This window comes from Rattus rattus, chromosome 8, assembly GCF_011064425.1.
Source record: "Rattus rattus isolate New Zealand chromosome 8, Rrattus_CSIRO_v1, whole genome shotgun sequence".
Lineage (NCBI taxonomy): Eukaryota > Metazoa > Chordata > Mammalia > Rodentia > Muridae > Rattus > Rattus rattus.
In genome coordinates this window covers 54,772,436-54,795,973 of record NC_046161.1, presented here as the reverse complement: position 1 = coordinate 54,795,973, position 23,538 = coordinate 54,772,436, and the positions used below count along the sequence as shown (strand labels likewise).

Genomic DNA, 23,538 nt, shown 5'->3' with positions numbered 1-23,538 from the left:
TGGTTTGTAGATGAAGGGCTCTACCTACTTCATTTTATGGTGATGACATACTCTAGGTGTCCCTTAGCTTCTTGCCTGAGCATCGCCAGAGCCACCCTTTTGTCAGTGACTCTCTGTACCAACCACTGGCCAGGCATACGCCACACGTCTCCTCATTTAATTCCCATGTCCTCCTGCGACAGCCTTGCTTCTGTCTGTGTACATCAAGATCATTTCAAGCTCACCGAGTAGCTGAGGACAATCGTGAACCCTACCCCTTGTCTCTACCTCCCAAGTGCTAAGATTATAGGCATGCCAGCCCTGCTTTACATATGATGGGGTGGAGCCTAGGGCTTTGTGCCTGTTAGCTACGTGTTCTACTGGGTGGACCACATCTGCAGCCTCACCTGCAGGGTTTCAGGCAGTTTTTGCTTTTTGGTTCATTTCTGTGCTGGGAGTTGAACCCAGGGCCCTGGGCATGGTAAACAAGAACTCTAGCTCTGGGCTATATTCTCAGCCCTAGGCAGTATTTTTAAGCAGTTTTGTTGACATACAACATGTTTCACCAGCAACTTAATGGTTTTTAGCCTATTCACAGTGTTGGTAATTACTACAGTAGTTTGGGATGCCAGGGACAAATGGTATACCTTCTCACTAGCTCCTCCCTCCTCTCCTCCCCCGGCTGCAGGCAGCTCCTCATCTACTCTCCGTCTGTTGTGTAGTTTTCTATTCTGAAAATGACTTATAAATGGAGCCATGCAATGTGTGTTCCCTTGGGTTGCGGTTCTCTCATTTAGAGTGTTCTTCTAATGTCTAATGTGACAAGGCTCATCTGCGTCACAGCCTGTGTCAGTGATTCCACACTTTGAATTGTTAGGCCATGCTTTTACCGTACTATACAGGTGGGAAAACAACCTTCAGACATGCTGAACGCCTTTCTCTGGTCAGGTAGCCAGTCAGAAGCCACTGGATTTCCAGTACAGTTGTGACCAAGTATGGAGGCAACTTAAGGGAAGAGAAGTCTATGGTCATGGTTTGAGTGGGTGTGGTTTATCACGATAGGGAGGGCATGATCGTGAGAGCAGGGGGTTCTTGACCACATGGTGTCTTAGTTGGGGTTTCTATGGCTGTGAGGAGACACTGTGGTCATACCAACTCTTATAAAGGATGACATTTCATTGGAGCTAGTTAACGGTTTCGGAGGTTTCGTCCATATCATCATAGCAGGGAGATTATAGGCAGACATGGCGCTGGAGGAGGAGCTGAGGGTTCTACATCTCAGTCTGCAGGCAGTGGAAGGGAAAACGATACTAGGCCTAGGTTGAGCCTATGAGACCTCAAAGCCTGCCCCCCCAAGTGACACACTTCCTCCAACAGAGCCACACCTACTCCGACAAGGCCACACCTCCTCAATAGCGGCACACCTGATGGTCCAAGCATTCAAACACTAAGTCTGTGGGGCCTCCTCACACCACCACAATGGCGCTCACCATAACCAGGACCCAGGTACAGATGAGTCAACTGACAGGCATCTGGCTTTCTGTCTCCTTTTGCCCTCAGTCTGAGATCCTTGCTCCTGGGTGGTGCCATCCACATTCTGCATGGCTCTTCCTTCCTCAGTTAAACCTCTCTGGAAGTGATCCCACAGACACAGTCAGAGGTGTGTCTTCTAGGAAATTCCAAATACCCTGAACTTGCCAATGAAGATTAGCTGTCACAGCCAGGGACTGTACTGAGAGTCCTAGATAGCTGTCCCCTCCTGGATGTCCTAGATGGCTGTCCCCTCCTGGATGTCCTAGATGGCTGTCCCCTCCTAGATGTCCTAGATGGCAGTCCTCTCCTGGATGTCCTAGATGGCTGTCCCCTCCAGAATGTTCTAGATGGCTGTCCCCTCCGGAATGTTCTAGATGGCTGTCCCCTCCTGGATGTCCTAGATGGCTGTCCCCTCCTGGATGTCCTAGATGGCTGTCCCCTCCTGGATGTCCTAGATGGCTGTCCCCTCCTGGATGTCCTAGATGGCTGTCCCCTCCTGGATGTCCTAGATGGCTGTCCCCTCCTGGATGTCCTAGATGGCTGTCCCCTCCGGAATGTTCTAGATGGCTGTCCCCTCCTGGATGTCCTAGATGGCTGTCCCCTCCTGGATGTCCTAGATGGCTGTCCCCTCCGGGATGTCCTAGATGGCTGTCCCCTCCTGGATGTCCTAGATGGCTGTCCCCTCCTGGATGTCCTAGATGGCTGTCCCCTCCTAGATGTCCTAGATGGCTGTCTCCTCCTGGATGTCTATTCAGTGTCATCTTCCAGCTTGGAAGTCCTGGTCACCATAACTGGGAAGTGTCATTTCTTTTAATCGCTTCTATTTGTGTGTGTGTGTGTGTGTGTGTGTGTGTGTGTGTGTGTGTGTGTGTGTGTGTACACATGCACGCATGTGTTTGCCAAGGCATATGTTATGTTGTGACATCAGAAGACAACTTGTGAGAGTTTGTTTTCTCATTCCACCCTATGGGACCTGGGTATCAAAGTCAGACTGGCATGTTTGGTGGCCAGTGGCTTTACCCGCTGAGCCATACTTCAGCCCTCTTGCATTTGTTTATTCTGTTTCTTCATCTGATTGGGCTCTAGAATTTTTCTAAACAAGTGATACTAAAAATTAATCACATTCATTCCTATAGGAGTTGAACACCACTTGAACCTGTAGAAAACTGGGGACACCTTTGAGGAACCCTTGCCTTATCGTGGACCTGCAGCACCATGGTTTCCCATCTTACAAGCTGTCTCAGGTGAGCAGAAACCTCTTAAAAACAAGAATAGTCCCGGGGTGCAGCTCTGTGGTGTGCATTTGCCTAGCGTGGCCAGACTCTGGGCTCAGTATATACCATAGCAAACTAGCATATCCTTGGCTCAAAACGGACTTTGATATTCGTGTTTTACTATATGGTTCCTTGAAGTAATTGGCCTTTCGGCTGTGTGTATCACTAGTGTTTGTTACAGTAGTCCAGGTGTGCAGTTGTCTGCAGTTCAGAATGTCCTTCCTATTCACATATTATATGTATATTACATGTCTTATGTAACAGAATTACATACTCTATGCCCTTCCTGTGTTACATATCTCATGTGATAGAATTCCCTAAGGAACTTGGAAAGTATTGTGGTCCCCTTGTAACCTTGGTTATGACTCCGTAGAGTTTGACGTAACCTATGGCATCATTAATATCCCGGTACCTTCTGCTCGGAACTTCCATGTCTTTCCATTTTCATTAAAGCTCCCGATTCTTATGTTGAGTGTATAGTGAGCTGAGCGAGCACTGTGCTTCCTTTTGTACTTGAGAGAATCAGTTCTCAGAGACGGTAAACTATGGACGTGGACTAGCAGTGTCTGTGGACTCAGAATAAAGGCTCCAGCCATTGGAAACATAACCCATGTCATTGGAACTGCTTTCAAACTTATGACAGGAAGCTGAGAGGGAACTGGGCTGTAGCTCAACTGCTCCATTGGGGGAGAGAGAGAGAGAGAGAGAGAGAGAGAGAGTGTGTGTGTGTGTGTGTGTGTGTGTGTGTGTGTGTGTGTGTGTGTGCTTGATGCTCAGCATGGGGCCAGCTGGGTTTCAGTGCAGTGGTGATAATCCCAGCACTCGGGTAACAGTGGCAGGAGGGTCAGAAACTGACTGTATGACTAGTTCGGGGCCAGCCTGGTCTACTCAACGGGTGGTCTTTTAAAAACTATTTAATCAGGGTCAGTGAGATAGCTCAGTAGGTAAAAGCATTTGCCTTGTAAACCTGATGTAAAGTTGGTCAGAGAACTGACACCTGAAAGTCGTGCTCTGAACTCCTCCCTCCTCCCCCTCCCCCCCTCCCCCACCCCCTCTCTTCCCCCCCCTCTCTCTCTCTCTCTCTCACACACACACACACACACACACACACACACACACACACACACACCACCCCACACAAATAATAATAATGATAATAATAATTTAAAATTTATTTCATCAAAATCCTAGTGAGATCTCAATATATAAAATAGACAAGAGGATTTTATTGATAAAAATGAACTCTGTAGGTACAGATTTGCAACATTCACACATTGTCAGATCAATGAATTTGTCGTTATAAACACCAGTGTTTGAAGTCAGGATTTCCAGCTGACTCTTGCACATCTTCCTCACCCTGAGTTTATCCAGTGTTCGTTTCAGCTGTGCTGTCTTATGAGCATCCTGCACATGCCCAGTAAGGTCTTGCAGCTGATAGTTCTGTGATGAGGTCACTCTGAGGCCTTGGGATGCTCTTAACATAAATTGATTTCCAATCTGGATAGAAGGAAGAAAGGAAGAATGTGCTGTCCTAAAAGCCACACCCTCAGGGCGTCTTAGCCTTGCCTCCTCTCTAACCATGCATTTAGCTTCAGATGCCGGCAACTCACGCTAACATGCAAACGGTCTGTAACGTGTTATGATGTCAGCACATGTGGTTACCCAGCTAGGCTGCAGCATTTGCCAAGCAGATGCTTCAGGGCCCATGCCCAGCATTTAATTGAGTGAAGTGTGTGCGTGTGCTTTAGTATGTTGTTGCTTGTAAAATTTTTACATAAGTAAGTCACGTGCGTCTAGAAATCCCAAATCCTACAGAAGCTACAAAACTTTGCATTGATGACTGGTCACAGGTATGTCACATGCCAGCAAGAGAGGGCAAAAAAGTTTCATTCTCAACTTGTGTAATATCAACAGAACAGCCTAAATTAATACTTGGTGGTTTTAAAGCTTATCACTTAAACATGGAATTTGTTTTGAAACAGGGTCTTGTATATCCTAGGTTGGCCTTAAACTCTCTGTGATACCAAGGATGACCTTTGAACTTCTGATTTTCCTAAGTTCACCTCCCAAGTGCTGGAATTGTTATGTGTGACCATGAAAGTCAGAGGCTGGGGGTTGAACCCATGACTTGATGTATACTAGGCAAACATTTTATCACCCTCACCTCATATGCTATCTCTGAACACACAGTATGTGCTAGACTGATGGGAGGTCCCAAAGTACAACTGCAGAATAGCACCCAGGTGAGAAATGATGGTGAGTCAGTTGGGTCATGAGGTATCTTCAGCAGCGGGTCACACGGCACTAGGGTAGAAAGAAGTAGACATCACAGCCAGACCTTGAATGGATGGAGTGAGCCGGTGGAGGAGAAGAGAGGGGCTCCCTATCCAGCTAACAGCTGTAAGTACACTGTCAACAGAAAGGCTCCCCCAAACACGTGCATGAGGCCTTGCTACGTGGCTGGTGGGGCTATGGAATCTTGGCAGGCCCTGCGTCGGGTCCTGTGGCAAAGACTGTTTGGACAGGTCTGCTTGGTAGACGCTTTATCAAGGGTTCTGCTGTCAGGATGGGAGAAAGAAAATGTTAGTTATGTGGGTGGGGAGGCAATTCTGCAGGAGTTTAGAACTGGAGATTTCCATCAAACCCCTGCACTGTAAACTGGACATGTATTGCCCACTGTATATCTATAAAAGTGGGTGTGTATGTGGAGAGGGGGGAAGGGAAGGGAAGGGGGGGCAGAGGGGGGGGGAATGTCAGAGGACAACCTCTAAGCATCAGCTCTCTGCTTCCACCATGTGACCTTGGATGTCACCCTACTTGGCATTACATGTCTGCCCACCAAGCCATCTCACCGGGCCAACCATTGTGTGCATGTTTTTCTCTAGGACCACGTAAATGCATTTTATATTTTACAAATAAAACAAACAAAACCAATGCTATGGTGCTTTTTGTTGCAATGCTTTTCCGACTGTTGGGGTTGGGGGAGGGGCTCTGATGAAGGGCGGGACGCCTCTGACAGAGAGGGTGGAAGAGGAGCAGGCACGTTTCCATATTTATCAAAGTGCCCCGTGCATGAAGACGGATGGGAAGAGCCAAAGGATTTTCTACCTAGAGAGAAAGCAGGCTGCACTCAAACACGCACTGCACAGAATCTGAGAGGAAAAAAAAAATCAGGGGGGTTCACAATTCTGACAAGCAGAGATTTAGTTTAAAAATCCTCCCCAGACTTTTCCAAGCCACAGAACAACAGGAAGTCAGCTTCGTCCACCTAGAGAGAGGCCGTGAAGCTGGGGAATTAAAACAGACCCCTGCTCTGAAGTATTGGGAGATACATGAAGATTCTAACCCTGGCTGAGCTTGCTAGCGGGTTCTTAAGTCCTGGGTAAGCTCAGAGGCACACGGAAGCTCCAGGATGAGTAAAATCCCTTTGGATCAAAAGATTGGAAGAAGCCAGATTAAGTAAAATTTGTCTACGTCTATTCCAAATCAGAAAGAAAATGTGCTAAAACGACCCAGGAGTGCACATGTTTGTGTGCACCTATGCATTCAGATGTACATGCAATGTGTGGTGAATATATACCAGAACCAGAGGGTCCAATCCAGGCCCCTTCTAATGTTCAGTCTACCTTCCTTAGAGACACGGCATCTCTCTGAACCTGGAGCTCACTGATTCCCTAGACTGACTGGCCAGGCAAGTCTGAGGGATCCTCCCATCTCCAACTTTCCCATACTAGGATTGCAGATGTCTGCTGCCATGCCTCCCCCCCAGCTCCCCCGGGCTTTTACATGGGTTCTGGGGATCTGAACTCAGGTCCTCATGCTTGCACAGCAAGCGCTTTACTCACCGAGCCATCTTGCTAGCCCTGCCTTTTTTGTAGGCACCGCCACATCGGAATGGCAGGTGCTCTTCACCCACTCCTCAGAGTGCCTTAGCAGAGCTGACAAACGTCACGTTTCCAATAAAAACAAAGGAGGAAACAAAACTACGGATGCCACGGAGGTGGCTGCGTTGGCAGGAAATAGAACTGATTGGGCCGATTTTATTTTGAACGGTAGTTTTTGAAGAAACGCAGATGTAATTAGGGCCGTTACAACTCGATGGCGGATTTTATAGGTCTTACGGAGGAGAGGTCTGGATCACTTTAAGGCTTTTACAGTCCATGGCCGTAGGTCAAGTGTCTGGTTTTAGTCTTTGAAAACATTAGTTTCTCTTTTCCTTGATATACACTCCAGTAAAGTATTATTACTTTAATGCCTGTCAGCCATTCCACTTAGAAATACGACCGAAAGGGATTGAGGAAACGAGAGTGGGAAGGGTGGTTGCTCTCAGGGCCGAGGATAAGGACCCAGGGACGGATATGAGGGGAGGTGGGCTCAGAGAACTGTTTGCCTGTGTGTGAGCGTGTCCAAGATAGGGCTGGCGATCTGAGGTGCAGACCGTCAGTGAACACTGCAGTCTCCCCCAAGGTGAGGAAATTGGTGGCCATTGGAAAGGTCAGAGGTCAATCACTGTTCCTTTTGCTATGGATCAGGAAGTGAGAAAGAGGAGGGAAGTAGAGACAAAAGGAGAAAGAGGAAGTGAAGGAAACGGAAGAGGGGGGGCACTGAGTCAAGTATTTCTAAGGCAGGCCAGACAGGCACAGAGGCCCCTGCTTATGATTCTAGCACTGGGGAGGCTGAGGCAGGAGGATGGAGAGTTGAAGCTATATAATGAGACCCTGCCTTAACCCCAAACGAGCAAGACAATTCAAGAGTCAGACCAGGATTTGCATTAGCTGCCACCTACACCACTACTCGGGGGACAGTAAATACATCAGAATTTAGTTACCAGTGACCAGCTGGTGGTGAGAGGGACTGTAAGTGAGCCATGGAACCTGGAAAGAACCGATTACCTTTCACGTGAAAGAAGTCAGGACAAGGTTTTATATTCCTAACCAGGATGATCAGCGACTCAATTAAGTTAAGGCAGGGAAACCATAGGAACGAACACACCTTCAACAGTTTACTTTAAACTTAAAACACATGTATATCTGAGCACAGCGCACAGACTGTTTTGATGTGGGGCCAAGAGCATTTCTTTGCCCGTGAAGCCCCGATCGTCTTTCTTGCACAAACCACACCCAAAAGCATCATCTGAGGCTCCCACTTTAAAGCGGTGTGAGGATTTAAAGACATCGCAAGGCGCTCTGAGGACAGCTATTCTAGGCTTTACAGGTTTTCTTTTCTGCCCCTAGTCATCCACAGTGGTCCCGTCCACACCTAATTTGCCAGCCGCTCCCTCCCCCTTGGCTGCTTGCCTTTAGTGAGTCTTTCCACAGCATTGAGCTCACTTTTGTAGAGACAACCGTCAAATACTCCTGCTGCACTCTGGTTCATGGCTCCGAGAGCCATTAGGATATTCTGTGCGTTTGCAGAGCCGGGCCATCAGTGTAAACAGGTTTGGGGACGCAGGGCATGTGAGTGTTCCTGCCCTGACGGGGGAAATGTAGAGGTATGTCCAGGGAAGAACCTACGGGAATCTCATCTGTGGGCTTCTGGTGGGAGCCATCTGAACGGCAGACATAGAGGCCAGAGGAAATAAAATGAATTTCTGGAGGAGAGCCCTGGCAAGGCCTACCTATAAAATGACGGCAAGCATCCAGACAGGGTTGATTTTGCCTTAACGCCTGGCACAGCCCTGTACCTGGACCCTGTCCTCATCACTCAGTGCTTGATTGTAGGATTTGCTAGAACATTCTGTCCTGAGATGGAGTTGAATGGTGTCAAGGTGTGATCGCTGGGCTGCCAGCTGACCTTTCCTTGCCTCCCCAGGTAAAGGCTTTGCCTCCCTCCTCACGACTTAGAACCAATTGCTCTAATTTGTAGGACTCTTCTTTTCCCTTACCTTCCTTTCACTAGCTTTGCTCTCTCTCCCATGGCGAATTATGGGACACTTAAAAAAAAATGGGGAGGAGTGTTATATCGCACAGTCTCACTTTGATTTGCTGCTTCTTTCTCCTTTCTCTCCCCCTTCTCTTTCTCTTTTTCATCCCCCCTTTCCTCTTTCTTCTTTGTCTTCTGTTCCCTTCCTCCACCTCCTGTCTCTTCCTCCTCTTGTTATGGTCTTCTTTGAAGACGGTGTCATGTAGCCCAGGCTAACCTCACATATACTGTGTAGCTGAGGATGACTCTGTGCTTATGATCCTCCTTAGGGGATCCTTTAGGAGTGTCCTTTGAGTGACACTCGCGTGCTGATGTCGGATTACGAAGATAAGTTCTGTAAGGGCAGGGCATAGCATAAGGCAGAAGGGGAAATACATAGATTACACTTTAAGACATTGGGATTTGCATGATTGCCTACCACTGCTGCTCCCACTGTCTTTCTGACAGGGTCTTCTGTGGCATCTGAGTGCAGGTAACACAGAGCTAAACCACTGTGCTGGACTTAGTTTCTGTGGTGCTGGGGATGGGCTCAGGGCTTCACGTGCTCACACTAGTCCACACGCTACCACTGAGCCACACCCCGGGCCCCCCGTATACCTTTTCATTAGTATTTCCTCTTTCCCTCTTCTTTCCCCTTCCACCTTGTCACTCTGCCCCCTGTTCTTTTCTTTCCTTGATTGCTTTGAACTGACCTTTCTGCTGGAGACATTGTAGGTTGGAGAGACAGAGAGGAACTCACCACAGAGCTCTGAGTCTTAAAAAGCTGTGCTGTGATAGAGCACCTTGCGTTTCCAGAGAACAGGGATGGCTGCAAGCACGGAGGACCTGTAAATGCGCAATAGAACCCACACACGGTTAGAAAGGTGTCTAAGTCCGTGCCATAAAATGGAAATGTCTCACTTCTCACAGACCATGCAGGCCTTCCCCCAGTCTGTTGGATTTGATCTGGCTGCTGCTTGATTGCGGGTCTCTGCCCTGTTCTCCCCTCAGTTGTTTGGAGCTGGCTTTCCTAGTTTCCCCTGCACTCAGATGGCAGAGGCAGGAGGATCATAAATACACAGTCATCCTCAGAATTCCCTGACCAGGGGCACCTGATGGGAGACGAGTTTAGAGGACACAATTGTCCAGTGAGCAGTCTCTCAGCTGAGAGAAGGACGGGGGTAGTGACAAGGCTGGGCCTCAGTCTCTGGCCAGAAGTCTACTGTACTCTGGAGACTTGGTGTGCACCAAGACCAGCACTTTGAGTGACACTCAAGCGTGTTGATGTCGGATTACTAAGATAAGTTCTGTAAGGGCAGGGGCATAGCATAAGGCAGAAGGGGAAATATAGATTACACTTTTAAGACATTGGGATTTGCATGATTGCCTACCACTGCTGCTCCCACTGTCTTTCTGACAGGGTCTTCTGTGGCCTAAGGTGGCCTAGAACGTTTTATGCAGGTGAGGATGGCCTTGGCAAAGAAAATGGATGTCTTAAAATGGCAAGTGGTTAGTTTGTAGAGACACGACTGTTGTCCCCAGGCAGTTTCAGTGTCTGACGGGGTACATGGGGACTGCATGTCATTGCTGAGATCTTGGCACAGGTTGGTTCGATTCTAGGTCATTCCCAATGTGTCTCTTGGGTTGTGTCAACAGAAGGAGAAAAGAAATGAAGGGGGATTTCCCACCCGTTTCCCTGGTTTTGGCATTTGGCATTTGGTGTTGAGTCCATTGAGGGGATGTGGACTAAAAGTCTAGAGCCTAGTTCTGTATGTAAATCTTGTACAGTTTCATTAAACATTACTTTTTCATGGAGTACTTGAAACCTATGCCAGCAGTGGACAATGGTCTGTCTGTCTCTGTCTCTGTCTCTGTCTGTCTGTCTGTCTCTCTCATATTGGATAGTGAGTAGTTTTGACTGCAAGGTGGATCAGAAAGTCTTAGGAGGCATACGGCTCCTCACTTTCATATTGAGGGGAGCTTCTGACTTATTTGCCAAAGGTCCTGTTAGCCTTCAATCTGTCAGAATGTTGCACGCTGAGAGCCCCTTGCCAAAGCAAACGATCCAAGTGAAACAACCCAGGAGCCTCACACAGACACATACATGATCCCCCGTTCCCCAGCAGTCATCTGGAACGGGGTCAGGAGGAGCAGGGGTTTGTGCCTGGTTGTCCTGTGTTTGGAAGACGCGTGGGCACAGAGCAGCCTGTCAATTAGTGAGGTATGTGTGAGCAGGGTTGGGTAGTCCAAGACAGCCTCTGCTGAGCAGGGGCGGGAAACCCTCGGCCCTTGGCAGAGCCTCCTCTGGTCCCTGGGGTTATATATTGCTCCGACTGCTGTTATTGCAGCTCAAAGAATAATTTCCCCTCTGGGGGAATTTATTTTATTCCATTCAGAGCAGAGCCCATTTAATAGCTAAGACTTTATCCCACAATGGTGGTGTTGGGGATTCCTATGTGTTTGAGCTTCACCAGGGCCCAGCTAGTGAAGGGAAGAGACACTGGAGCGTCTAAATATAACTCACGTTGTATCTTTTCAATGAGACACGTCAGCAAACGTGTCTCCTGGAATCTGGTGAGATTTGGGGTAGGTGTCATATAAAAAAAATTTTTTTTAAAAAACCCTTCTTTTATTAAAGGAACATTTATAAAAGGACATTTAGGAGCTTTAGAAATTATTTTGGGCATTATAAAATCTGTTAGTTCCCATGAGTTTCAACTGTCTACAATTTCAGGGGTCATCTGGATGGGAGGCACCATTCACTAATTCAAGACACCATTCGTTAATTCAGTGCACTATTTGTTAATTCAACACATTATTCATTGATTCAATGTATCAAGCACTTTCTGTGTCGTAGGCACTCTGCTAGGTACTGGGGATAAGACAGCGACAAAATCATTGCCCCTCCAGTTTCAAGCTGTAATCTGTGCATGTGTTTGTGTGCATGGTGTATGCATGAGTTTAGAGGTTTATGCATGCATGTCAACGTGTATTATGTATTTGGAGGTATGTCTAGGTGGGTGGAGGTGCATATACGTGTAAGTGGTGTGTGTGTGTGTCTTATTGGCTTGGAGCTTACAGAGTACACTACACTGACTGGCCACTAAGTCCCAGAAACATGTGTGTCTCTGCTTCCCCAGTGCTCTGGCATTCCAAGGGAGAGCAAGCTTACTTAGCCCTTTCACTCAGGCTCTAGGGCCTGGCCTCGGGTCCTGTGCTTGAGTGATAAGCACTCTCTCCTCTGTGATATCTCCCCAGCCCTGTGATACTTTCTAATGTGAAGAGAGTGACAGGTAAATGTTACAAGAGTCATTTGGGGAAAAAGAGTTAGTCTTGGCTGGACGATGGAGTGGTTCTGTGTAGTAACTGCGAAGTCTCAGGGGAGGTGAGAACTCCAAGTAGAGCCCCAGCAATGGAGGGAAGAGGTGGAGTGGACAGGCGACTTGGAGTAAGTTCTCAGACAGGAGGAAGTAGAATCTCCCGCTCTCCTTGTCCCTGGGAATGCTCCAGTGTGGTCTGGAACCAGTGGCTATGTAGAACTGCTCCTATTGGCAGCATACATATGTGTAATGTGTGAGCCAATGGCCCTGGGGACTGAGGTATGACACATTTATGGAGCTGCTGTTTGTCTTTGTAATGAAGCCACACCAATCTGGTTTTCTTTGAACAGTGCCAGGCTGGGTTAGAAATTATGCTGATTTGCAAGCACAGGTTCAAAGTTTGTGTTCCTAAACATTGGCTCCCTTGAGGTGGTTTGATCAGGCTATATTATCCCATTTTACAGACTTGGGCAACTGAGGCATGAGAAAGAATGTGATTAACCAAGGCCGTGCAACCTGGGGACCTATGCTCCCAAGCTGAGACGTGTGTGTTTTTTATTTCTTGGATAAACTGAGTCTAATGGGGATAGAAGTAGAAAGTACCATCTTCTCCCGACTGTCTGGGGAGCCAATCTCCAGATGTTTCTCCCCTCACTGGAGCATATGTTGGGTGGCTTTTCTGGTCCATTGCTCTCTCTCTCTCTCTCTCTCTCTCTCTCTCTCTCTCTCTCTCTCTCTCTCTCTCTCTCTCTCTGTGTGTGTGTGTGTGTGTGTGTGTGTGACTGAATAGCTAATTTCCACAATTGAGTGAATACATACCAAATTTGTCTTTCTGGTCTAGGATATCTCACTCAGGGTGATGTCATTGCTTAGGAACTGTTTGAGATAGGGATTCACACTGAGCTGAAGATGGCCATTTTGGCTAGGCTAGCTACACAGAAAGTCCTCAGACCCCTCCTGCCTCTCCCTTCCCAGTACTGGAATCACAAATCCATGCCACTCAGCCTACTGAATGGAAAAATTTTCTCTTTTTCTTTCTTTCTTTCTTTCTTTCTTTCTTTCTTTCTTTCTTTCTTTCTTTCATTCATTCATTTATTTATTACCATTTACACATCCGATGGAGGGCTAATATCTAAAACATATAAAGAACTCCTGAAACTAGGTATCAAGAAAACAAATAACCCAATTAAAAATGGGGTACAGATCTAAGCAGAGAATTCTCAAAAGAAGTAACACAAATGGCTGGGAAACCCTTAAAGACATTTTTGACATCCTTAGCCATCAGGGAAATGCAAATAAAAACTCCTTTGAAATTTTATCTTATACCTGTCAGAATGGATAAGATCAACAACGACAGCAACAACAACCACAACCAGACAAGACAAAATAAAACCAAACCAGAACCAAAACCCTGACAGCTCATGCTGGCGAGGATGTGTGGCCTAAGAGGAGCTCGCCATTGCTGGTGGAAGTGTAAACTTGTAGCCACCTTGGAAATAAGTGTGGCAATTCCTTTGGAAGCTGGGAATCAATCTACCTCAGGATCCAGCTATACCACTCTTGAGCATATACCCAAAGGGCACTTTATCCTACCACAGAGACACTTGTTCAGCAGTGTTCACTGTTGCTCTGTTTATAATAGCCAGAACTGGAAACAACTTAGATGCCCCTCCACAGAAGGAAGGATGGATAAAGAAAATGTGGTTCATTTACACAATAGAGCGTTACTCAGCCATTAAAAAAAATGACATCATGAAATTTGTAGGTAAATATATGGAACAAGAAAAACATCACCCTGAGTGAGATATCCTAGACCAGAAAGACAAATTTGGTATGTATTCACTCAATTGTGGAAATTAGCTATTCAGTCAACGATAACCAAGCTGCAATTCATAGAACCACAGAGGTAAGTATACTGTAAGGACTAGAGAGAAATGTAGATCTTCTTAGGAAAGAGAAATAGAATAGGTAATTATGGATAGATAGGGTGGGGGCTAGAATGGGAAGATTAAGTGTGGAGTGGGAGGGAAGAGGGGGTCGAGGGAGAGACAGTTGAATTTAAAGGGGCATTTGAAGGGTAGCATGGAAACCTAATATAGTAGAAACTTGACATGCACATGTGAGTGCATGCACACACACATATGCATGCACATACGTGTGAAGGCGATCTAAATGAAATCACTGTATAATGAGGAAAACAGAGTCCCAGCTGGCCATCTCTTCTCACCAAATAAAACCTGGGTTAAATCTAATTGGATTGTTGGTGAAAAGGGGTTGTCCCATGAGAAGCCCCAAACAACCCAGGCTGTTGCCAAGACTACCGGTTGCTCTCTACAAAACGACACCATGGCCCCATTGCTGAAGACAACTCCACACAACTCATTGACCTGGAGAAGTTGAGCTCCCTGCACAGAGCCTCCCCCTGTGTTCTAGCATCATTGGTACAGGACTGGGCTCTGCATGCTTTGGCACAGGAGAGTAGAAGGGAAATGTAAACACCAACCCAGCGGCAAACCCTTTGATCTACAGTGGTGTCCTGCCAGCATCGTGTGCTAGGGCAACCGTGGTACAAAGCTTACAGGAGCAACCAACCAATGTCTGATTTGACTGAAGACCCACTCCACAAGATGGAGCCCATACCTGGCACTGCTTGGGTGACCAAGAACCAGAGACTAGATAGATTAGGCACCTAGGGTAAAACCAAGTGCTACTGGTTTAAAAAAGAGAGAGAGAGAAGGAAAAAAATCCATAGTAATGAAATGACTTCCAATGACATTCTGCTATAGTCATAGATCAGTGCCTTGTTCAGCCATCATCAGAGAAGCTTTCTCCTGAAGCAGAGGAGGACCAAATCTAGATACAGATACCCCCAGCCAGCCATAATGCAGAGAGACAGACAGAGACAGAGATAGAGAGATAGACAGACAGATCAGCCAACCTTGGAACACTCAGCCCTAAATATATGTCTTCATCAAATCACTCCCATTGGAGCTCAGGGAACCCCTTGGAAGAGGAGGACACCAAGAAATCAAAGCCTTCTATATCAACATGAGCAAAGCTCATATGAACTCAGACACTGAGGCAGCATCCACAGGACCTGTACAGGTCCATGCCAGGCCCTCTGCATAAACGTTATGGCTTCCAATTTACCGTTTTTTTTTTTTAATGGGATTCCTGAGTGTGCAAACGAGTTTGTCTCTGATTCTTAAGCCTTCTCTTAATCTCTTTTACCTCTGTTGGCTTGTCCTGTCCAAGTTTGATCGGATAGCTTTTATTTTATCTTATTATATTTTATTTTGCTACATTTTATTTTCCCTTCAAAGCCCACTCTTTTCTAAGGAGAGCCAGAAAGGGAGTTGATCTGCATGGGGAGGATCTGGGATGAGTTGGGGGAGGGGAAGCTGCAACCAGGTGATCAGGATATCTTATGTGAGAAAGAATATTTTAAACACAAGGAAAAAACAGAAGACAAACCCAAGCCCATGTCACCATGCCTCTTTTTCAAAGCCCGTGTCACCATGCCTCTTTTTCAAAGTCCATGTCACCATGCCTCTTTTTCATTGAGATGTTGGAGACACAAGTCCGGTCTTCACCCTTAACCTCAAGTGCTTTCCCACACGAGCTGTCTCCCAGCCCCAGGTACTAAAACCATCTCTTCTCTGACTTTACCCCCGCATTGTGTATTTTTGCGTCTGCATCACGCTTCATGATCCTCACAGAAGATGAGAATGTTTGTGGCTTGGAGATTTTAGCATGTCCAGGGTCACCCAGATGGGACTAAGCCAAGGTAGAAAGATTTCTGAGAGTTCAAAACTAGCCTGGACTACACAGTGAGTGGCAGCCCAGCCTGGGGTATCTAGAATAAGGCACAGTCCTAAAAAAAAACTTCTTTAAAAATGAAACAAACAAGATCAAAAGTTGCAATGAAGGTGTGTTTGGGGTGGTTTTGATAATGATTTTTTTTAAAGTAAATAATTCCCAGAGTTCATTGACGACTCTGTGACATCACCATCTAGATCTGTTATTTACTGTCAGCTGTGTGAATGCTAAACATTGTGTCTTACTGGTTCTCAACCTTCCTAATGCTGTGACCTTTTTAATACAGTTCCTTGCGTTGTGGTGACTCCCAACCACAATTTAGTTTTGCTACTTCATAAGTGTAATTTTGCTGCAGTTATGAATCATACTGCAAATATCTGTGTTTTCTGATGATCTTAGTTGAGCCCTGAGTCAAAGGTTGAGAACCACCGATGTAACTGTTCGTTCATTGGACAGTGCAGATAGATCATGTGGCCCCAGTGGGAAATCCTGCTGGGTTGCAGTAGTCTAGCTAGCTAGAGGCTCAGCACATGCAAAATCAAATCTTCATAATTGTGCCCCGGATTTAATATTATATGCTCACATAATGTGGTTGTTCTGGTGGCACACTGGCTGCTTGAAGGAGGAGTGGAACAGTCTTCTAACTCTGTACCTGCCACCATGTCTTCTCCTTATCCCTAGTCCCACACAGGGCTTTTTTTTTTTTTTTTTTTTTTTGGATGGGACAGTGTTTTGCACCCCTAAGTGATGGAGGCCTTGGAAAGGTTGGGAATTGCTGCACAATTTAGTTTAAATGCCTTTAGGGTTAAGCACTAAACATATTCAAAGGATGCAGGGATCCAAGGATGCTGAAAATAATGGCGTTGTTCATTAGAAGCCCAGATTCTGGGTACTTAATTTCTTGTGTGTGTGTGTGTGTGTGTGTGTGTGTGTGTGTGTGTGTGTGTGGTACGTGCATGTATGCACAGGTGAAGGCCAGCATACAGTCTTGAATGTTACATCTCAGGTACTACACCCTCTGTGTTTCAGACAAGGTTGCTCCCTGGCTTTGGGACTCACTGGGTAGCCACATTAGGTGGGCTGGCCAGAGAGCCCTAGGACGCCTCCTGTCACTGCCTCTCCAACACTGAGTTACAAATGCTCACCACTATACCTGGCTTTTTTGTTAAAATGTGGGTTCTGGGGGGGTTAAATTTAGCTTCTTGTGCTTGGTGATAAGCACTATAAAGCCATCTGACTGAGCCGCCTTTCCGGTTCTGGCCCCACCCGTATCTCCTCTGGCTTCCTACCTATACATTTTCACATTCTGTGATCTTCACAGGGACGAGAGTGTTTATTGCTAGTGTGCCCAGGATCACCCAGGTGGGACTGGCAGCATTAGGATCCATGCTAGATACATCACACTGCTTTTTATTGTCTCTGGGTCAGAGCCGTCCCCATCCCCCAAAGTATCTTCCCTTTGCTTGATGACAAGTTCTAGTCAGGGTCAGCCACAGTAAGGCTTAAGGTAGCTAATCCCACCCACAAAGAGCATGTGAGATACCAAAGGGCTACAGAAGCTGGAGCAAGCCCGGGCCAGCACTAGAAGCCCTTTCTTTATGCTGACCTCATTACCCTGCTAACCTCCACATTCTGGTTTGTGCTGTGGTCTGTGTGAGCATGGTGGCGGTCTTTCTCAGCCCTCTCCACACCTCTGAGCCAACTTCTGTTGCTGTTCCCATCTCACAAAGGGGAATGACCAAGGCTGCTAGAAGTTATCTCAGACCTACAAGTGCTGTTGGGAGGTATAGGTCAGGGATTTGACCCCCACACCTACCCCGATGCCATGGCCTTCTTGGTGTGGGGCTATTCCTTTTCCCTTTGTATTTTCCCTGAGTTTATTTCAGGACTTAGGGTGAACTGACCTCTCTCTTCCAGTATTGAGCTGGTGATGCCAGCTTCCTCTAGGTACTGCCAGGACCACGCTCATATCCCTGCCTGTTGCTCTTTTTCTTTCCTAGTGCCCTGGGCGCCCTCCTGCTGCTTGGTTCTCAGCTTGTCTGCCCACAGCCCTCCACTGAACACAGAAAGGTAAGTCCTGACCCCTCAGAGCCACTGGGCTGCTCTGCCAGAGGGGCGGGGTCACCTTGACCACTTCCCTTTTCTTCCTTCTGCCTGGAGGTGCATTCCAGCTGACTGTGAGTAGAAGCACTCTTTCTAGAATGTTCAGCAGTCTTTGTGTCTTTTCCAGGTTCCTGGATAAGAAGCCAGTGCTCTGATCTGAGAACAGAGCTGGCTTTACAGTCTGTATCCCTAGAGTTGAGTGGGAAGGCATTGCAAAGGCTTGCAAGCAGGTGCACTGCCCACCCACCACCCACCCCAGCCTCAGGAGTGGAGAGTGCTTGCCAGAGCTGGTGCCTGTGCAAACACACCTTCAAGGCCACAGGCAGGGGGAATTGGAAAAGCTAAAGTGGCTTGAGAGGAACCCCCCTTTCTATATGAAACTGTGATCCCTGATGGAAGTACCCAGTTTCTATTGCCAGGAAGGAAGGAAGGAAGGAAGGAAGGAAGGAAGGAAGGAAGGAAGAAGAGGGTGGATGGACCTGGCCTTTTGTTATCCTACCCCATCTTCTGTTGGTGCTTCTCTATGGATTATTCTAGACCAATGGTTCTCAACTCATGGGTTCACACAGCAGATAGCTTACATATAAGATACCTTACACTTCAGATATTTATATTATGATTCATAAAAGTAGCAAAATTATAGTCACAAAGTAGCAACAAAATAATTTTGTATTTGGAACTTGCCACAACATGAGCTATATTAAAGGGTTGCAGCATTAGGAAGGTGCAAACCACTGGTCTAGGCCTTGACAGCAGTTCTAGAATCCAGTCCCCAGAGGCTGGCTTTCTGGGCTCATTCCCCCCAGGATCTGCCTGCCTCGTGTACATGATCCAGCCTGGTGCTGCCTGGCCATGGAGCAGGGCTCTGTCAGTGCTTCCTGAGAAGTAGGACACAGAACACTAGAACAAAGTACTTCAAGGCTTCGTCAGCTCCCTGAGTCCTGAGAGGAGAGCAGCCATTCGTGTTGAAGTGGCTTTGAGCTGGTGACCCTTTACTAGGATAGGGCTTTCACAGGGGACGTTCAGAAATGAACAAGAAAAGGAAGGCAAGCCACGGCTTGACCTCCTCCTAGAACCTGTTCATGTTCTCAGCTGATTTATCTGATTCCTTTTGGGTCTATGGGTTGTGTTCTGCTTGTCTGGACCAGGTAGAAGCCTCTGTGGTACCTTGTTCCCCATTGGCAAGTCAACGCCATGCATGTGCTTCTCATACACACTACTCAGAGTCTAGGGTAGAGCCTGGCACATTTAGGTGCTCAACACAGTGCTTGTTGAATGACTAACGGAATGACCGGGACCTGGCCAAGGTCCAGACATCATTTTGCAAGGTCGATTGGGAAATTTACAGCCTCTCATTCGATCATCTCACCCCCGAGTCATAATTTCAACAGGTAGAAGGTTTAAAAAAATGATTATTGTATTTTCAATCCTTAATGCTTAGTATTATTGGGACTAACAATAGCTGACTTGCCCTAACAGTGTTCTTTTTTGTTGCTCTCAATACTCAGATATGTAATCATAGCTAAAAGTATTTTATAAATAATAAATATATAAATAATTATTTTGTCATCTCTTTTTATTTTTTTAAGATACCTGGATGCTAAATATATCAAACCTCAGGGAAAAAAGTTCCTAAATAAGTATTACTGTGCACGTGTGTGTGCATGTGTGTGTGCATGTGTATGTGTGCATGTGTGTGTGCATGTGTATGTGTGCATGTGTGTGTATGCATGTGTGTGTGCATGTGTGTGTGCATGTGTGTGTGCATGTGTGTGCGTGTGTGTGTGTGTGTGTGTGTGTGTGTGTGTGTACATGCCAAGGCAGACATGTGGAGATCAGAGGACAACATGAATCAGTTCATCCACTGTGCTGGTCCTGGGGATCGAGCTCAGGTCATCAGCCTTGGAAGAAAGCACCTTTATCTGCTGAGCCATCTTGCCTATCCCCCCTATCTTTCTCAAGGATTTTCTTTTTCCTGATAACAGAAAAAGAAAGGTTTATTAGTCACTTTAGAACACTGAATTTAAAACACTGAGCAAAACAGTACCATAACTTGGTATGTAGTACCTCCTTGTCAAAGTCTTATTAAGAACTTTGCAATTGAAGGCTAGTTCCCCAACCCCTTGACATTTATAGATTCCTTCACTCGGGGAAAGGCATTTCAGAACAGTTGTTGCACATAATAAACACATGTGTCCTGGCTGCCAGGGTTCTTGCTGTTCGTCCAAGAAAAGAAGGCCACGTGGGTTTCTTTGGGTGCGAGGTCACTTTTCAATGTTTCCTTAGAGCTTTTTGTGACTGAGGCTGTCATCCTGGGGATCCCCCAAAACCTGGCAGTAAAAGCAGGGCTGGCAGTAGTAGCATCCACTTAGTCAGGCAAGAAGACGACTAAGGAAATTCTCATTAACTGGACTTGCAACAGTGTGTCCATGAAGAGACAAGACTGAGGAAAAGCTTATTAACCAGGTCTGCAACACTGTGTCTATAAAAAGCTGCAGAGAATACTTTAAGTCTTTCTGGGCCATACTTTCTGTCACAATCATTTAACTCTGCGTGGAAGGGAGGCAGCCAGAGGTACTGAGTAAATGAATAGTCGTGGCTGTGTGCCAGTAAAGCTTTGTTTATAAAAATAGGTGGTGAACTGCATTTGGCTGGCAGGCTGGAGTTTGCTAACCTCTGCTCTAAGGTCAGGATGGAAAGGAATTAACTGTGGGCTCAGGGAAGTTTATTCAGTGGGGTGCCTCAGTTTGATCCCAAGAACTCATACTTAAAAATCCAGGACTGAAGGCATATCCTTGTAATCCCACCACTGGCAGACAAGGAGAGGGGGGATGGCTGGGTCTCCTGACCAGCCACCACAGACTACTTGGTGAACTTCAGATTAGTGACAGACAGTGTCTCAAAAAAAATGGTGGATGGTGACTGAAAACAGTGCCTGAGGTTTCCCCCTTACCTGCACCTAGGGGCATTCATGTGCACATACACAGGAAAACACACACACACACACACACACACACACACACACACACCTGTGCATACATACATACACGCATGTATTTTGGAATTTGAAGGTGGATCTTCTTTTGAGACTTGAAGGACACAAAAGAATTGGGAGAAAAATCATGGAGTTTTATATTAAAGCAAGATTTATGATTGCTATTCTGTTGTTTTCATTACGCAGATACATTCCTAATTGAATTCTCACTGAATTCTATTGTTTTGTGGTGAAATTCACTGCTCTTGATTGTTAGCAAAGAATTGCAGAAAAAATTATAAACCCATCTAAGGTCAATTCTTTAGGGACAGAGTTATTAATTTGCACATATTACAGTCAACTCTCTCTATATGAAAGCCAGCTACTCAAAGGCTCTCTTTTCTCCCTTGTTACTTACTGTGGTGTGTCCAACCTTAGCATATGGAAGCGTTTCCACAGCGTAAGTTATTCCGACCGAGAGACATAATTTGTAAATGCTGTCAAGTAAACTATGCACGTCTCAGTGCTGTTCAGGCGACTGGCTACATCTCCTCAGAACTGTCCTATGTAATAATACAGGCGGAGGGGACCTGGTGCGGAGCGTAAGTAGCTCTTTCCAGATGTTTCTATGCAGAAGGCCTCCTATCCTGGCAGAATTAGCAACCCCACGAAAGACTACTCACCCATTAATTGCTGATACTTGGCAGATGACGGTAGTTTTAGAGGGTTTGTGTGTGTGTGTGTGTGTGTGTGTGTGTGTGTGTGTGTGTGTGTGTGTGTCTATATTTGTGAAGAAGAGGAGACCAGGAGCAGGAAAAAAAAAGAAAAAGAAGTATGGCCAAGGCAAACTCTACACAGAACAAATTATGGAATAATGTCATTTTATGTTAAATTTATTTATTTTGTGTATGTATGAAGGACAAGTGATGTATGTATGTGCTTGTGTTTGGAGGGCAGAAGTTAATCTTGTATGGTATTTTTTACTTTTTTTTTTTTTTTTTTTTTTGAGACAGGGGCTCTCACTTTTGCTGATTTGGTTAAGCTTTTTAGCCAATGAGGCTCTAGGATCCTTCTGCCTCTAACTTCCCTGCAGCAGGGTTTCAGACGTGTACCACCATAACCCAGCTTTACACACGTGCGGGCTGCAAACTCAAGTCCTCACGCTTGTGCAGCAAGTGCTTTATAGCTAAGCCGTCTTCTCAGCCCCGGTACGGTGCCTTTCAGCTTCTAGATGCAGAAAAGTAATTCACTTTAATTGCTCCGTGATTAAGTTTATTTTTTAATTTAAATCTCTCATCCACTGTAGAAAATGTAGAAAGTGAAGAAAGCTAGAGGAAGGAAATACAAGTTCCCCGCCAGGGCTGCTGGCCAAAGGGAGCCGCTCTGCAGCCCGGTGTTTATAGAAACTTTCAAACAAACAGAACAAGGACACTACAGAATGGAGTGAGGGAAGTCAAATATTTGCTTTGCTAACTGATAAGCGGGCCATGATGCAAGTAGGGGACCTCAGGATAGGTCGCAGGCAGCACTGAATCCAGAGGGTGTGCAGCCAAGAACTCTAAATACCTTCTCAACCCTGTCCCCTGGTTGGATGCTGAGCAGAAAGCCTGTGGAAGGACAAAAGGCTTTCGGTCACAAAAGCCTCCTCTTATGATTGATGCTCTAAAAATGAGTATTTCTAGGAGTAAATGTAGGAAGACATCTTTGGGATTTGAGGTAGACGAACAGTTTAAAATAACCTACAGATCTGAGGGTCAGGGGCAGAGCACCCGCTCAGAATGCAGGAACTATAGAAAGAAAAAAAAAAAAAAACAACCAAGAAACAGATACCTAAAGTAGAAAGGGATTATACTGTGTTGAAGTTAAATACTTACGAATATCAAAACGCCATAAAAGGGCAAAGTGTAACTCAGGTGAAGGTCATAATGATGTGTTTGACGGAAGACTTGTGTTTGGAATATAAAAGGAGCTCTGTTGATCATGAAGAAGAGTTGAGCAAACCCACTTACAGATGGATAAGACAGGGAGGGTAGAGGACTCAGAGGGTAAAAGGGTTTGCTGGCCAAGCCTAATGACCCACGTGATCCTTGGATCTCATGGGGGTCGGGGGGATAGATGTCTGGATCTTACAGTTGGTGAGGGAAGCTCTTACTCTGACTCCCAGGGGGGTATCCTCACCTCCACTCCTGTTGTTGTTATTAGTGTGTGTGTGTGTGTGTGTGTGTGTGTGTGTGTGAGAGAGAGAGAGAGAGAGAGAGAGAGAGAGAGAGAGAGAATGAATGAATCACTTGTCCTTGGGTGAATATGTATTAAGATCTCGAGATGCCACTCCCATGGCTGCTACAGTGAACACCCTGACAGGACAAGGGTTCTGAGGACAGGAGCTGTCAGAGCTGAGGAACCTGAAGTGGGAGCCACTTTGAAACCCTCGCCATCTTCGTGTTTCTGTGACCTGCCTATTCACTTCTAGGTCCTTACCCTGGAGAAGCAATGACCTGTGCACTAGAACATGCGAATATCAATGATTGAGTAACGAAAATCATAAGCTATATGGTTTATGGTAACTGCAAGCTGGAAACGCCCTTAAAAGCCCACCAGCAAAAGGATGCTCGGGAGACTGTGGCATAAGACAAGC

At 46.2% G+C, this 23,538-nt stretch overlaps 1 protein-coding gene across 1 annotated transcript in view; it reads left to right on the top strand.

The window, feature by feature from the left end:
* LOC116908187 (thrombospondin type-1 domain-containing protein 4-like) overlaps positions 1-23,538 on the top strand; it is a 126,381-nt gene that overhangs the window by 22,545 nt on the left and 80,298 nt on the right. Inside the window, exons 2-3 of the mRNA XM_032911474.1 lie at positions 2,649-2,756; positions 17,827-17,896. Coding sequence (XP_032767365.1) covers positions 2,728-2,756; positions 17,827-17,896 — 99 coding nt within the window. The 5' untranslated portion in view covers positions 2,649-2,727. The remainder of the gene's footprint in view (positions 1-2,648; positions 2,757-17,826; positions 17,897-23,538) is intronic.